The 16,572-nt window shown below is 37.6% G+C and overlaps 1 protein-coding gene across 1 annotated transcript in view; it reads right to left on the bottom strand.

Annotated features, from left to right (window-relative positions):
- Positions 1-5,375: 5,375 nt before the first annotated feature.
- TRDN (triadin) overlaps positions 5,376-16,572 on the bottom strand; it is a 143,992-nt gene continuing 132,795 nt past the window's right edge. Inside the window, exons 19-20 of the mRNA XM_017739416.1 lie at positions 6,616-6,648; positions 5,376-5,410 (exon numbers count right to left, since the gene is read on the bottom strand). Of these exons, the coding sequence (XP_017594905.1) occupies positions 5,376-5,410; positions 6,616-6,648 (68 nt within the window). The remainder of the gene's footprint in view (positions 5,411-6,615; positions 6,649-16,572) is intronic.

Genomic DNA, 16,572 nt, shown 5'->3' on the forward strand with positions numbered 1-16,572 from the left:
AAAGATTTCAATTTTGCAACCATGAGATTTCCCCCCCCCACCAAGATAAGAATACATAATAGTTATTTTTTATTTGTCTGAAAAAAAGTGGTTTTTTTCTTTCAGAAAATAAATAGTAGATCTGGTCTAGCAGAAGGTGGGGCTGCCCAGTGCAGGGGGCTTGGAACTTGATGATCTTCAGGTCCCTTCTAACCCAAACCATTCAATGATTCTGAGGTGTCAGGTGAAAGAGGGGTTAAACTGCTGCCCATATTTTGTAGGGGGGAAGAGAGCAAAGCAAGCAGGTCTTTACCTTGCCCAGCCATCTGAGGGTTACCCAAGCAAGCATGGTTTTCTGTTTGCACCAGCAGAAACCTCCACTCTGCACCCCTTACACAGCAAAATACTGCCCCATATTCTCAGTTTTAAGCATGTGGTTATTCTCAGTGAGGGTAGCAGGCCACAGATGGACTGTATGTTACGACATCTAATTCAGTCCTTCTGAATAGTGAGATTTCTGCAGTCAAGCGAGAAGTGTGAATTGGACCACTTGTGCAGCAGGGCTGCTTAAACTTTACTGACACCAGGGGAGGCAGCTGTAACAGCCCAGGTCAGGATGCATGGACATATCCAATTACTTATTCACAAAATTTGCAACCACAGCTCCTAAATTCATTTACACATCTTGGGAGACAAGGGCTGGAGATCATTTGTTCAAGGCTCCACATTAAGGATTAAATTATCTACGAAGAGGTGGTGCAGGAAGGGGTACTATTAGATTTTGCTCACATAAATATGGGTATCTTTTATAGTTTATGACAATTTACTCTGCAGGTTTGGTGATTATATCTTTAGGACAACCTTTATATTTCTTATCTAATTGAATTATTTGAGGTTAAATCTTGTAAATCTATAAACGTATATGTTTAGCTGTAAACGACACTTCCAACACTTCACTTCTGTGAAATCAAGCTTTTGTAGCCACATTTTATAACTATTAGGCTAAATAAGAAGCTTTGCTTTAATTTAAAAGGCTATCCTGTTATAGTGTTTGGGACAAAAAATGTGTCATTAAGAAAATCAGCTTCCCTGTCATTGTCTTGTTTGAAAGTAGTGTAAAGAACAATCAGCATAAGTGGCAGGATGTAAAGTGGACAGTGAAAATTAATTTACATCTGGTGTTTATAGAAAATGTCTTTGCAGCTCTTCAGGGTCATTAGCACATATAACAACCTCTCAGCTTGTTATTTCAACATGTCATTTTATTACAACAAATCACAGTTGAAAATGAAGAGTTTGGCTTTTAGAGACAAAGTAAATTCTGAGGACCATGTTCTGTTATCATTATTTATGCTGAGAAGGTCAGGGAATTCAAAGGACCTATGAAGTTGCCTCCATGTGTGCTCAGTGCTTTCCTGCTGCCTGGACTGCAAGTCTGGTCCCAGGGGCAGCACCAGGACATCCCTTCAAGAGCATTCCGAAGCTACTGGGCACGATGGCTCAAGCAGATCAGCTCAGTTAATAAACTATGGCCCGTCTGCAATGTCTGCTGGTGGGCTGGGGGCTAAAGGAATGATCTTCTGCTCCCAGATTCCCTGAATCTGAGATTCAGTGAAATGTCAGGCATGGGTAGATGAACTGCTTCACATTGAGTGGGATGAACCCACTCACAGGCATCAATCACTCCCTTGTGATGTGAGCAGGTGTTTTTGAGCAAGCTCCATGTAAACAGTGAAATATGGCACTTCTGCACCTCAGTTACCTCAGGGAACTTATTTTATTGAAGATAATCTTCAATTTTCCTGAAAGTCAAGTCTAGGCTGAAAGGACGTCTGATTTGATCCTCAAAGAAAAAAGTGAATATTCCATTTCTATCCAAGTACCTAATTTTTTGTTGGTGTTCATGGACACAGAGAATGTCAAAGAGGGCCAAAGACCCTTAATATTTATTGTAGCCCTCTGCTATTAACGTCCATGTTACCTGGGCCCAGATCAGCTGTACTACTTATACTAACCATGAGCTAGACACAGAAAGCCAAGATTAATCTGAGCACAGAGCCCTGCCACTGAGCAAATCAGTATCACGGTGCTTCTAAAATGCTTACTGAAGTGGGCAATATCTTGAAGAATAAGCTGATTCTAATATGGAAATAAAGATATGAAAAGGGGAACCAGAAACCTGTCCCATATGCATTCCAAAATACATTTTTAGCATCCAAAGCTGCAAAAACAGCTATGACAAGAGTTAAATGAGTTATTGAGAACTATTGCTTTCTCCAAAGAATACTTCTCCTTTTTAGCTAAAATGAAAGCAGTTTTGGTTTGTAAAACTTCTGAAAACCAGAATACTAATGGAATAAAAGTATTTTTTTCTGGATACTGAACTGCAGGCTAGAAGAACAATACTGCTTCCTGAGAAAATCAGGTGTTTATTCATCAAATTTTTGTGGTGGTGGTAGACCACGACTGTGGTTATCATGAAGGAATCATCCATCCTCGAGGAACGTCAAGGCTGCTATAACAGCCATTACTACTAACAGTGTTCTGGCTATCAGTGCATTCAGTAATGATACAACAGTTCCATGAGTGAGTGCTTGTAAAGGAGAAGTTGCTGAGACAGAACAGAGCTTCAGTAACTTTTGGGAACTGCCAAGTAACATCAGCTAGACATGGCAGACGAGTATCTGTAAGGACAAACGGGACAGTCCATTATTCCCTTTGCTTTTTCAGAAGTGAGGCATGAGCTACTTTGGTGATGCTGAAGGTCTTTTATCATCAAGGTAATAGTTGTCACTTTGAAAGTCTGTAGGAATAGGAAGCCCGTCCACCTAGAGTCAGTGTTTGGAATAAGGCTCAGAAGGTTTAGTTGTCTCTGCTTCTATCAGAACAGAGAGAAGTTTTCTGAGCAGGTCAAGATGTCATTGGGCATTTTCAAAGGTCTTGCCGCTTCTGAATGGCAGCCTGAAAGATGATCTCTTTGTGAAAAATGGTCCTGTTCCAGGTATTCCCTATTTGAAAAGCTCATCTGTCATCCAAGTGACTTAAGTAACATGAGTGTTGTAATGTACTATAATTTTCTCCTCTGCAGAATGGCAGGTGTTAAAAAAAGAAAAAAAAAGAAGAAATACAAGCCCCCTTTCCCAAACCAAACCCACAAAAACACCTGCATGAAACAATACAAAATAAAATAAATACACATGAAGTAAAATCATGTATAAAAACCTGTGGATCCCGGATTCATATTTTCAGTTAAATATACTTTCAAAAAATAGATTAAATAAACGAAGTCATACTCCCACATATATTTTGTAATTTCTCAGGAAAATTCTTGACAGCTTGGCATAATGTAGACCAAATGTGCAATTTATTTTATAATTGTTTCTCTGATTCCATCATAAGCTCTTAGGAATCAAATGAGAGACAATTCAGCAGATATTGTTTTATGTTGAAAGTGGCCAGGAGAGCAATTCATCAGTCAAATATTTCTGCAGTCTCAATAGTTGTAGGCTACAATCAAATTTGTCAGAATATTTTTATCCCAAAAGAGTCAGGTTGCATAACTAGCATCCACATCAGAAATATGCATTCTAAAATGTCACTGATTTTAAAGCTATTTTGAGTTATTTGCTCAGTGTGATGGAAGAATGAAAGAAATCATTCTCACTGGAAACAAAAAACATTTCACTCATTGAACCCTGAGGTCAGAGGCTCCTCATTGTGACATCAAAAACATAAAGAAATCATTAACCTAAGAAGTGTATGTCATGGTTTAGGAATTCTTCTGTTGTATGGAGAAAAGAAAAACTTTCATGCTGTAGTGACTTGTGAGAAAATGCAAGAAAGCTCCATATGAGTTTGATAGCACATAAGAAGTACAGGCTAGTGGGAATGGCCCACACCTCCTTCTATGCCAGCAGATTAATATTTTTTTAATTACCAAAGAAGAGACTTTCCTCAAAAGCCTTGGTTTTTTTCAGAACAAAATTGTTTGCCTTCCATGAATATGCTTAAAAAATTTTAAAAATGAGAAAATAAACAAATTTATAGCAACAATGTAGAACAAACAATGGGTTTAAAAGCAATTATTTTCTTCAGATTTAGTGAAAGTTTAAACACTGCTAAACTACTACTATTAAACACTACTAGAATTTGTCTATGTCACAAAAAAATATAGAAGACAGTAACAGCATTCCTTTGTGATTCTTACTAAGTGGCAAAAGGAACAGCTGTAACATTTTAATATAAATATGATTTTTCCCCTGGAGTACAGGCGATGTTTGAGTTTCAAAATTAGCAACATAAAGTTAAATTTAGATGTTTTGCTAACAAGAAATTTTTAAGATATCAACAATTACCCCAGGGCTAAAATCAGCTCATTTTTACTTAATGAAGAATAAAACAAAGATGTCATTTGCTTACATACTGGGGGGCAATTTCAGGTTCAATATTAGGTTGATCCTATGGTAAAACTAAAATGGCCGAGGCCAAAACTTTCAGTTGTGAAACTGCTCTTTTGACAACAGAAATAACAGAAATATTCCCGTACCGTATAATGGAAACCCACAGTTTCTATTTATCCTTAATTAACTGAACTTCCCAGATTTTTTTTCCCATTTGCCTGAAAGGGAGTGCTTACAAAAGTATGGTGGCCATCGACATGAATAGTCATGGTCTGAGAGTGAAGGGCAGTGTGTAACTTGACATTCCGTTTTCCATTTTTGTTTAGGCTACAACTGAAATCTGTAATGTTCTTGAAGGCAATTTGGAGCTAGTATCTTACATTGTACCTCTGTAAAAACCAGACACTGATGGGAAACAAGTAAATATTTGCTTTATTTGCTCAGCTTGAATTCATGTCCTTGATGTTTCTCACCAGTCCAAATTCCCTGTGCCTTGTGGAAAGGAGAAAACTTTGGAGCAAACATTGATGCTCGCACACCTCCTGCCTTTTGCCATGGACAGTTCATGTATGAAAGGTAGGCAAAATCTGTTTCACTGAACCTCCCTGCAAAATTCCCTCGACTCCTTAAAGAAAACCTGTTCAATCACTGGGTTTGTGCAGCAGTTAGACTGGCAAAAAGATAAATATTACTTTGTGTCATGTCTCTGTAGAAGATTGGCTACTTCTCCTTTCTGACTGTCACACAAGGCTTATGGCTTGAGCTAGGGGTAGAAATTGAATTTCATATGGTTGGGGAATTACAGTTAGTCTATGAAAAATTTGAGGGAAAGACACCTATTTTGAGATGCTGCAAGGAAGAAGCCGTTATAATTGAAAAGGCTGTTTGTTTTAAATAAGTCATACCTGTTAAAAGCTTTTTTCACAAGAAGCTTTTTTTCATTACAGTAAAGTTAACAGCAGCGTTCTTCCATTTCAGTTTTAAAAACAAATCAAATTACTCACCTTTTGACTTTGGAGTTTCCACAGATGCTGTAAAAGAAAAGAAAACATTCACAGAAATAAATTGCATGAATGACTAAAGAAATTAAAATTAATCCTAACACCTCCTCCTTTGGTAAATATGCTACCTATCTATGCAGAGCAGTTCATTTTTTATGTAGAGAAAAACTGACACACACATATGTTGCTTGTTTAGATAGTCTCATGGCAGACAAGTAATTAACTTGCAGATTAAAAGCAGTGGAGAGCAAGGTCAATAGATAAGTTATATAAGGACCTTCAGTAGCTCTGCTATTTTCTAGTATGAGGACAAGAAAAGGAGTAAAATCGGTTCTAGAATGGGCATATATTAAACATAGGTGGAAGGTAATATAGAAATATTCTTTTAAAAATTTCAGTGATTTTCAGAAGCTAGGAATTTTTTCTCTTTTTTTTTTTTTCTGAGTTTATTGAAACTTCTAGTATTGATGCAGAGGAGGATCCAGTATCAAAAGTCTTCCTTAATATAAGTTTTCTCTTAATTAATCTGTCTTAATTTCTTTACTACTCTTCATAATTGCATTAACTAACTGCAAATTAATTGAACTACCACATTTCTCTTTTTTTCATTATTCACACCTTCACTCTGAAGCACTGTGACAGGCTTTTATGCCATAGAAAAGGACAGATTCATTTTTCTATAAAATGACTATCTACTGTAGGTATTTCTTGCTCTGAATTGCTGTCTGAGAAAATAGAGTCATCTGATGAATGAGTCATCAAGCTTGGCTGTAAAAGGAGAAAATCTTTATACTTTCCCAAATTTGGATAAACTGGGGAAGTGGATACCACTCGAGAATAAGAGCGCCTTGCTACAACAATAAAATGCATGGGTGCTTGGCATAAAAAAAAAATTAAATAGCTTACTTTTTTTCCCTACCCTCCACACTCTGAACCTTGCATTTTGTGTTTGTTTCTCCATCCATTTACCGTAACTTTCTTTGAAAAGACAAACCTTTTAAAAGCTGAAATACAGAATTCTCACTCTCTTGTTCTTCTCAACATTTAATTAGATCTCAGTTCCAGAAGACCGAACGGTTGCTCCACATCCATTCAAGTGCTTAAGTAACTTTAATTAAACCAGCAAAATTATATTCATGGCTTTATTTTTTTTATCCCTCTACCTAACCTGTCTCAACTGAGAATCAAATCAGATAAATGAGACTCTAAAACTTACAGTTTTTTGCAGGACTTACCATGTACTTTTGATTCTTTCTTTATTGTTTTGGCTGTAAACACAAAAAAACAAACAAAAAAAAATCAAATATTGACTTCAGACATGAATTAATTTAAAATATTAAGATAGCTTAAAAGTAAGATAAAAAGGGCAGAATATTCGCCAGATTCCATTATTTTTTATTTTTTCTGTGGTTCTGAAAAATTAAAAAAAAAGTAAAATATACATTTCTTTTCTTGTAATGCTTTGTTTGATTTCCTTGGACAATCATTTTTCATGTTACTCTTAGCCACAGGTGATGTGATACATTCCTATGGACTCTCCTCTGCTTTCCAGCATGTCAAAATAAAGCCTTTGTAGTTGCAATCAGTCTCTTCAGTGGTTTTCGCACAAGATAAACAGGGTCAGAGTAGCTGTTAATAAGGGAAAGCAAAGGATTTGTCTTTTATAATGAGGTGCTAAAAGGAAACCATAGAAACAGTGTAGGTTAAAATAGCTGCAGTTTTGCTTCAGGGTGGTTTCAGTGGAGGCCTGCAACCCAACTATATGTGCCACAGGACACCTGTGGTCCTTGTCTTTATTCATTGGAGAGATGGGACAATAAGCAGAGCATCTAGCCCAACCACTGCTTCTCTACAGGCACGGGGAAAGGAAGAGGATCCTGGCCTCTTTTACAGGAGTGTGGAGGAAACGACTGCTCACTGGAGCTCACCACCAGAACAGGATCTGGAACCTGAAGCTGAAAAGCTTCATCCACCTAAACTCTGTACCCTCTAGCAATCCACGGCTGGGATTTACAACTTATTAATGGTAGTTTCTGTAACACTTTCTGTGCTTCAAGAATGTGCTTTAACACCCCCACACAGAAGGAGCAGGGCAGCCTGCCACAGATAGAGACTGAACAACACCTACCAGCCAGTGCTGACATTCAATGTAGCAAAAAAAATAGTTAAGCTTTTTCTGTCTGCAGATGCTTTTAAACAGCATGTGAAAAGGCTGTGCTGTGCAAGTTTGGATCCACACAGGAACATTTCCTAAATTCAAGAGTATCTGAGCTGACTGATCACAAGATATATCATAAAATCATCAGATCATAGAACATCCAGAGTTGGAGGGGATATTATTGAGTTCTAACTTGGGATATTCTATGATTCTATGATTCACAAGGATCATTGAGTCCAGCTCCTGGCTCTTCACAGAATAACCTCAAGAGTCACACCATGTGCCTGAGAGCATTGTCCACATGCTTCTTGAACTCTTGTCAGGCTTGGTGCTGTGACCACTTCCCAGGGGAGCCTGTTCCAGTGCCCAATCCCCCCCTGGGTGAAGGACCTTTTCCTTTTTTCTAACTTAAACCTCCCCTGACACAGCTTCAGGCCATTCCCTCAGGTCCTGTCACTGTCACCAGAGAGAAGACATCAGTGTCCACTACTCTGCTTCCCTTCATGAGGATGTTGAAGCTTGCAATGCGGTGTACCCACAGTCTCCTCTTCTCCAGGCAGAACAAACCAAGTAATTCCATCCACTCCTCATATGGCTTCTCCACTAGACACTTCACTACCTTCACAGTCCTCCTCTGGATGCTCCCTAATAACTTCATATCCTTGTACTGTGGTGCTCGAAAATGCGCAGAGGACTCAAGGTGAATATTTTTAAATACATGCTTATTGCTTACCAATATCCGATGACTGTATTTTCTCCAGGCTTATTATAGGCTATATTTGTATTAAAGCTGTGATATAGAGTTGAGCAACATTAATGTTTAAACAGTTTCCACTCTAGAATCAAGATATATTCAAAGTGATTCTGAATGTGGTATCCTCACAAAAAGCAACCTAATTCACAAATGTGACCTATCATTCAACTGAATAAGAAAAAGGAAACAAGAAATGCCAACATAAAATTAAGTATGTTTATCAACAACATTAAAATGAATAATATGTCCATTAAATATTAATTAATAATCAATGCTAATACTGACTGCACAGTGGGCAAATAAAAGATATATACTTCATGCAGAGCTATGAAAATAATTTGTTTTCAAAAGGACCAACTGATCTTAAATATGAAAACCCCACAATTGTTAAGTTTGAAACAAAATATGTCATTATTCCATACTCCCACCTCGAACAAGCTTATATCAAACAATCAGTTTCCATTCTATCTGAAATAAAATACTCCTTTTTGTCTGAGTTTTCACATCTCTCTGAAGAGCCATCTTATATATATTTCAAAGAAAAACATAGTTTTCAAAATACAGCTTTACACCAAGTTCTCAAAACAAAGTTATTTTTCTTTTTTTTTTCCCAAAAATATTTTTGGAATTTTATCATAACTTCAAAAACATATCTTTCAGCCAAAATGTACACTTCAAAGCATCACGATTAATTGGCTGAAATCATGGACCTAGTTTTAATATAGTTATATAAAGCACATTTTAATGTATTGATTATATAACATATATTTAAAATATTGTAGACTCTTTAAAGACACATTGTATATGAGAAATGAAATTTTAGTGGAATTGTTCATGGAGCAGGTTTGTGTCATCAAAAAAATGAGTCATGGTTGTGATCTTCCCAGCAATATGAAAAAGTGATAGAAATAGAGAGCAAGTTGGCATTTATTGCCTGAATAAAAGCATTTTCTTGATGGCATCCTACCTTGGGTTGCAATTCTAGTCCAGGTCAAGGAGGAAAAATATAGCAAAAACTGAGAGGACAAAGTTTGGGACTCAGTGGTTTGGGGGAAACATTGGCTGCCTCAATGCTCTTAATCATAACAGCAGCTGCAGCTTTGGTTTTGTGTAGCCCAGGTGCTCTTCAGACTATCCACTTTCATGCAGATATTTTAGGACTCATTCTGGAAATTATGATTTTGATTGGTACTGTGGGGGTTTGTGTTTTACTATTGCTCAGGACATCTTCCTGGAAACTAAAGGAAATGTAATTCTGTCTTCAGTGGTTCTGAGGCAATTATTTTTCTCTCTCATTCTAAGATCTCTCAGCTCTCAGGAGATCAGGAAACAGTATGATTCTAACAACACTCAGCAAATGTTTTGGCAAAGTATAAAATAATCCATTTATTTAGCTTTAACTCACAAATTTTTTGAAAACTGCAAACATTAGGGAAGGCCTATAGAGCTTCTTTCATTACAGTTTTATTTCCAGAAGCATATGAAACATGATCTTTCCCATGAGAAAATTTATAAAAATTAATAACATAGAATTTGACATCAAGCATTTCTGGGAAATCTGACATGATATGAGAGTTCAGGTAATTCAAGTCCTGATATTTGAATGGAACGAACTGAAAACTTTCATTGCACAAACTTCAGACCTAGCTCTTTCCTGTTAGCCACAAGTTATCACTGCTTGATCTCAATGTCTTATTCAGTACTTTTTTCTGTAGTTTCAAGTAGTTAGTATGACACATGAAAGGATATTGCCAGCTGTAAACACATTAGACATTTGCAGCGGCATTTGTCATTATTTTTATATTTAACCAGTTTTGCATGTGTATGAGACTGTACAGCACGCTTTTATTCAGGGAAGTTTTGCTGGTAATATATTATTTTTCTACCATGCAAGGAATTGAGATTTGATTTATTTTGACATTTTATCATGTTTATTTGCTCTGATGCTTTAAACAAATGGCTTTTCTTTTTTATGAAAACTGGCAAAGTTATGCATAATATGCCCATAAAACCATACAAATGTGTTTTTTGCTTCATTAATAGTGACATACTCCTAGGCAATCCAGAGTAGGTGGGAGACAGAAGAGAACCTGAATCTGCCTCTGTAGTTCTTCCCTAAACCATGTCCTTCCCTAAGGTACAAAGGGTTCTGAAAAGCATCTAGGCTGGCAAATTTGTGGTGTATTTTAATCTTTACCACCAGAATAGACAGTCACAAAGTGTGACCCTCTGTCATCCAACAAGAGAGAGGAATTAATTTCCTGTTACGATTTTTATAGGTATGTGCACACATGTATGAGTGTGCGTGTGCACCTGTTATCTCCTAATTCAGATAGAGCATTCATGTCCAAGCATGGTTCAGGAAAATAAAAATTGTGTTGGGAATGACACAGGTTGGAAAAGTTTAAATAAATGGCATTTCAAGTGGATATGCTGTTGTGTGGGATGCACCACATGTTAATTAACCAACACCATTTTGTTTGCACTCAGTAGCTGCATAAAAATGGTGTTTTCTGTATTGCTGTTTATCTTTTACCACAAATATTTCAGTGAAGCCTACTGTTTTCATATTCTATGCAGTGTCTTAAATATTTAAATCCTTAGCAGAAAATTATCTTGGTCTTACAGTTTTGTAATCTTGGTTTTATAAGCTCTATGCCTGTCATTTCCCTTCTCAGAACTTCATATTGTGTTGCTTAATTAAAACCAAATGAGACAGAGTGGTAAAGCTCTCCAAGATATTCTTTCATTAAGAATATTGCGAACATAAGCATTTAGATAAAGAGAAGATCCCTCTAGTCCCTTCTGCTGAAGGGAAATGTTGCAATATGGGTTCAGTCACGCTGTTACACCTGAGATAATCCACATGAGAAAGTCTTGCATCAAACTAGATTTTTCCTGTTCTCCTGCTCCCAAGGAGTATGTGTTTGGCTATATTTCGCCACTATTCCTACTTTCTGGATCATTGTAGAGAACCTCACTGCCATTTTACACTTTGATTTATAAAGATAATGAAGTGTAAAAATACATTTCTTTCTGGAATAAGAACACACCAAGGAAACCTCTTACATCGTGAAATCATGCCACACATATGCACTCCTCTATATATGATCATCTTTTGAGGAGGGCAACAAACAGTTTTCCTAACGGATTTTTGTGAAGAAAAGGAAAGCAGGTTACAGTTCTGTGTATCAGTATCTTTGTTTGAAATCTGCTACCCTGTTGGGAAATACCTGAGAAAAATTTTGTGCAATGAAAAGAAAGAATAGCCTGGATGACAGGCAAATGCTTTCAGTTCCATGTATTTAGTCTATGGCTTTTCTACACAGGCAGAAAGCATCAAAAGTGGCAGTGGGATCAAAACTGTACATTGTAAATTTTAGCTGTAATATAATCATATATGTTATAAAAAACTCTAATCCACAGCACTTCTCCCATGAAAATCAAGTGACATTTTCATAATGATCACGATGAACAGGATGGGGCCCATTTATTCCCATTATAGCAAAGTGAACTTGGTACCACTTCCAAAACATTAATGCCTGGAAATGTAACAATATCCATAGTGTATATGATAGTCTGGATTCAAAAAAGCTTAAGCATGCCCTTGAATGCTTTGCTAACTCAAGATGGAGTTAAAGATATGTTAAATCCTTGTTGAAATTGGGCCCAATTCTAGCCAAAATGCACTTAAATCACGAAACAAGTTCAGGGCTATGAAAATTTGTCAGCCTCAGAACAAAGCACCTTAAAATGCCTTTTCTGTAAAGAGTGGACACTTCTATAATCCTTTGAGCTCTGATTTTTTAATAGCCCTTAACTTGACCTCTTTTATTTTCATTATTGTTACTTTCATGTGTGAAAAAAAACACTTTTGTAGTTAACTTGCTCCCCCTGCCTTGCTCTTAAAGTAGTGCTGTCTTTGTGTTAGCAATACAAAAGTACTTTCATGTGTAGCAAATAGCTGGTAATAAAAAAAGAAACAAGACTGCATTTATGGTACAAGTGTCTTCACAGACACTGTGATTGGAAAGGAAGTATTGGAAATTATTTTAACTCGATATTATCCTGAAACAGAGAATACTCGAAGGAAAGTATAAAGGCAAAATAATGTGCCAAGCTATGAGACTGGACATTTCAACATCCTAGCAAAAGTAGTAAAAATGTCATGGATTTTAGGCCATTTACTCAAAAACATTTTAAAAAATTGGTGAATAAAAACTGGATTTCAGATTAGAAAACTTAGTGTAAAAATAAGCTATTTCATGCTCTATTTAAATAAATCCTATATGTAAAGAATTCATGTCTTTAAAGTAAAATCTTCTAACATCACAAAATTCTTCCCCTTTCAGGACATCATCTATTGTGAAATAAGTCAAGAATTCATTTTTCCTTTCCCATTCAGAGTTAGATAATGACTCATCTTACATAATCCTGTGGACAATTTAAGACATCCTGTTCTGTAATATTTTCTCAGACTTCAACGGGGATGAAAATGTCAGCGGGTTGAAATGAGTTGTGGAATACATCTCCATCCACATAACAGATTCCTGCAGATATTAAGTGGCTGAGTGATGGACTACTGCAACAGCAACAAGGTTTTAGCTGCTGAAGATACAGTGCATTCCTGGCACACCAGGAGCAGAGTCAGGTCTGAGGCTTCAACAAAGCCTAGTGGAAGCACCCTAGGACAAACAGGTGAGGACCAAGAACCAGTTTCTCCTGTCCTTTGGATTTTTGCTGGGGACTGAGATCAGATAATTTCCAGATATTGCACAAAAACAGGCAAGCCTGGAACCATCCCATTGAAACCAGAAAGAAAATTACTAACTCAGAGAAGATATGATATTTAACTTCCCAAAGAGCTGAGGAGGGACAGAGGAAGAATTATGCTAAGATGGACTGCAAAGAAAACCTTGGTGATTCAGAAGGACTACGGAATGATCCTGGATCTAAATACAAGGACCCTGAGCAGCAGTATTAACACAGGTAGGGCTTCATTATTTTATTTACTGCTGCATAAACACCTGCTTCACCTGAGTGAAGATTTATTTTGTACAAAAATAAACTGCATAGCTTGTCCTTATGCATTCAGTAAGTTACCTCTAACATTTGTCCCCAAAGAGTTAGACTGTAAACTTGGAATATAAGCCCTGAGAATGGCTGTGCTTATGTTCTGAAAAAGTCTGAGGGAGTTAACTTCAGAGAATGGAAAATTGAACTGTCTACTCCAGCTACCAGAACAATTTTCTTGGTAACATATGTATGGCAGAAATACACGCAGAGATGCTCTCACCAGGTTCAGTGGCTGCTTATAAAGAGAAATTTCAGGGCACATAGAGGCACTCAGACATAAGATCCTGAAGAGATTGCAGGATGGCAAACTTTACTATGTCCATACACAGTGAGCAAGAGAGGCTCCTTTTCCTGTTTCCAAAGGTACTTACAGGGGGTGTGTAACATAAACTTCACCCTGAGTTTTGAATTCTCTCCTCTGGGACTGACTACACAAGAAGATATATGACTACACATACCTACACAAGATGAGAATACATAGTTTGATAGATGATGCAGAGGGTGTGGGGCTGTTGATGCCTTGAAGTGGCTACCTGAAAATAGAGACTAGACAAGATTAAGAGAATAAAAGCATGTATTTATTTGAAGGGCCTTCAAAGGTACACCCTGGGCAGTCAAAAGCCTCCAAGGGGCTCCACCCAAGATGCACACTGGGTCACAGGTTTTTCCACACTTTTGTAAGTTTGGTTCATTTGCATATCGGGGTTAATTCTCCAATTATAATTTCAAGTAGTGATATAATTACCCCAAGTTTGATCCCCCTGTCCAGAGGCTAAATGTACATATTTCAAGGCCTGGGACAAAAAGGTGTCCTTGAGTTCAGGCCCAGAGAGGGTTTGTTGTGTCTAACCAGAATGGGAGAACAGTAGCTAACAGGCTATATGAAGTTTCATACTAGGCAATACAGGATCTGAAAAATATAAAAGCTAAAACCTAAGGTATCACTGTGAGTAAAATACATCCCTGATGTGTGACTTGGGACCTGAGTCTGAGAAACCTGACAAACAATCCATGATAAGTTTGCCTGTTCCACGTGTTGCTAAATCATTCAATAGACATGCTGAATTTTATTAATCTTCTGTAGCAGGTATATGGTTATAGCTTTCTTTCTATGTACTTGTGTCCTACAGGGGATAATTAAAAGACAACCAACAAGCCAGCTCCTTGATAAACTTTTTCCACCTTTTGAAGTATACCTACTGTCCCATAGACTTTTGGGTTTATTTCCTTTTTATGTAGAGTAAAACTGGTTATACCTTATGGTAATAGCTTTCCTGATGCCATTTTAGTTACAATCATTTATCTTGAACTAAGAATTAAAATAACTTCCCTGCTACGTAAGTACTGCCCATTACCAGTAACACCTGCAGTTCTTCTGCATTAGGCAGAATGATCTGAACCTATACAATCCATCCTCTAACCAAGTTCTTCAGTATAGCCTGCATTCTAATATTCTGTACTTACCCCATGAACCCATTTCTTATATAATTTCCTACATAATGACTTCTTCCTGCTTCCTACAAACAGTGGAAAGATTGGTGGCATAATAAAGTAATAATAATTCTAGCACCACTGGCAGTCAGTTTGGGAGATTGGATGCAGCTGACATCTGAGCACTTATAAATAGCTATTGTCTGTCATACTTATTTTATTCTTTCTGGATCCAGACTAAATTTTCTTGATTTTCAAGGGGGAAATTGTGCTCAAAAGGAGTTTCTGTTGTGAACCCAAAGCAAGCAATGAATATGATTTTTTTTGTTTTTTGCATGTGTGTGGAGAGGAAGATGAGGAAAATTAGGCAATAAAACCCAGTAATTAGGCAGTTAAGTGACAGTACAAAATCCGTTAAACATACTGTAAAATTAAATTAAAAATTTCGAGACCATTCCAGGGAAATTCTAAGCAGCAATTAGGATTTAATTTTTGCAGTGTTGGAAAGAATTAGGATTGATTTTTAATTCAGACAAAATATCAGAGGAAAACACTGTCACTGGTGCTTAGAGAAGGTGCAGGAGTCTTGCCTATGAAGTGAGGCCATCTCCTGAGAGGGACTCACAGATGAGCTGTTCTCATCCCTCTCCCTCACTAAGAGAGTGCATGAGGTCAGTGGCACTGAGGCTCCTTGCTGCCTGCCAGGGAACACAATGACCCTCCTGCTAATTTAGCTGGAAACGCTCTCTGCATGGTTTGAGCCTGTGCTCCCTTCCCTGTCCTGCACCGCCACACACTTGCTTTTCCAACAGTGACAAAACAAACCCAGCAAACTTACTAAACTGAGGTGTGATGACTCTGCCCCACCACTGAGAGCTGGAATACTCATCCAGCAGAATTAGCTACAGCTGCAGGGCATGATAAAGATTGAGGTGTGAGGCTCCAAAGCGATGGGGATGTGATGGAGTTTTCCATGTCAGCTCTCTGTCCTGATAAAGGATGTCAGGATGAGGCAGCTGACCACCTACATCCTGGCTCTAAGAAACCCTTCAGAGAGAACCTGCTGGGCCCAGCACACTTGGGGTTCCTGAGGAATTCTTGTGAAAGAAACCTGTGCCACTCCTCAGGGAAAAAGGACAGACTGATATTTTGTAAGGGTAGGTCACTCTCAGACCCATCCTGCTGACACAGCTGGGGAGACAATGTACTGTGCAGAAAAAAGAGGACATGGCAGCAGGATTTGGGATGGGGACAACATAAAGCAGGGTAACTGAGGAAGACAAGTAACAAAATATCTTCAACTCTGATTTTTCCCTATAGAACAGTATCACTTGCATATAGCTATGAAACTATTCTGCTTTACAGCCAAATACTTGTGGTCTCAAGCCCAGTTTCTGATGACTGTCAGAGAGGTGATTTTTTCCAGTTAGAGAAAACTGGAAATGTTTGAAAATATCCACTTTCAAAATTAAGTAATGCAAATTTTTTGAGGCTGGTTTCTTAGAGCAGCTGTCAGCTTGCAGATCCAGAAGTTCTCATAGACTTCCAAACTCCACTTTCTTTGCTTTCTCTGTATACACATACATATATGGAGATAAAAATAGTGCATGTTGAATTAGGCAGGGATTTCTTAACCAGTGACATTAAGATCAGGAACATATGTGATGTAGACGCACTGTAAGATGACCAGCTGTGCTCTCAGTCTGCTCAGTCTGTTAAGAGGAGTAAACCTTCAGCTTTAGGCATTCTTGGTACAGGTTGTGATGTAACAAG

This window comes from Corvus brachyrhynchos, unplaced genomic scaffold, assembly GCF_000691975.1.
Source record: "Corvus brachyrhynchos isolate BGI_N302 unplaced genomic scaffold, ASM69197v1 scaffold14, whole genome shotgun sequence".
Classification (NCBI taxonomy): Eukaryota; Metazoa; Chordata; class Aves; order Passeriformes; family Corvidae; genus Corvus; species Corvus brachyrhynchos.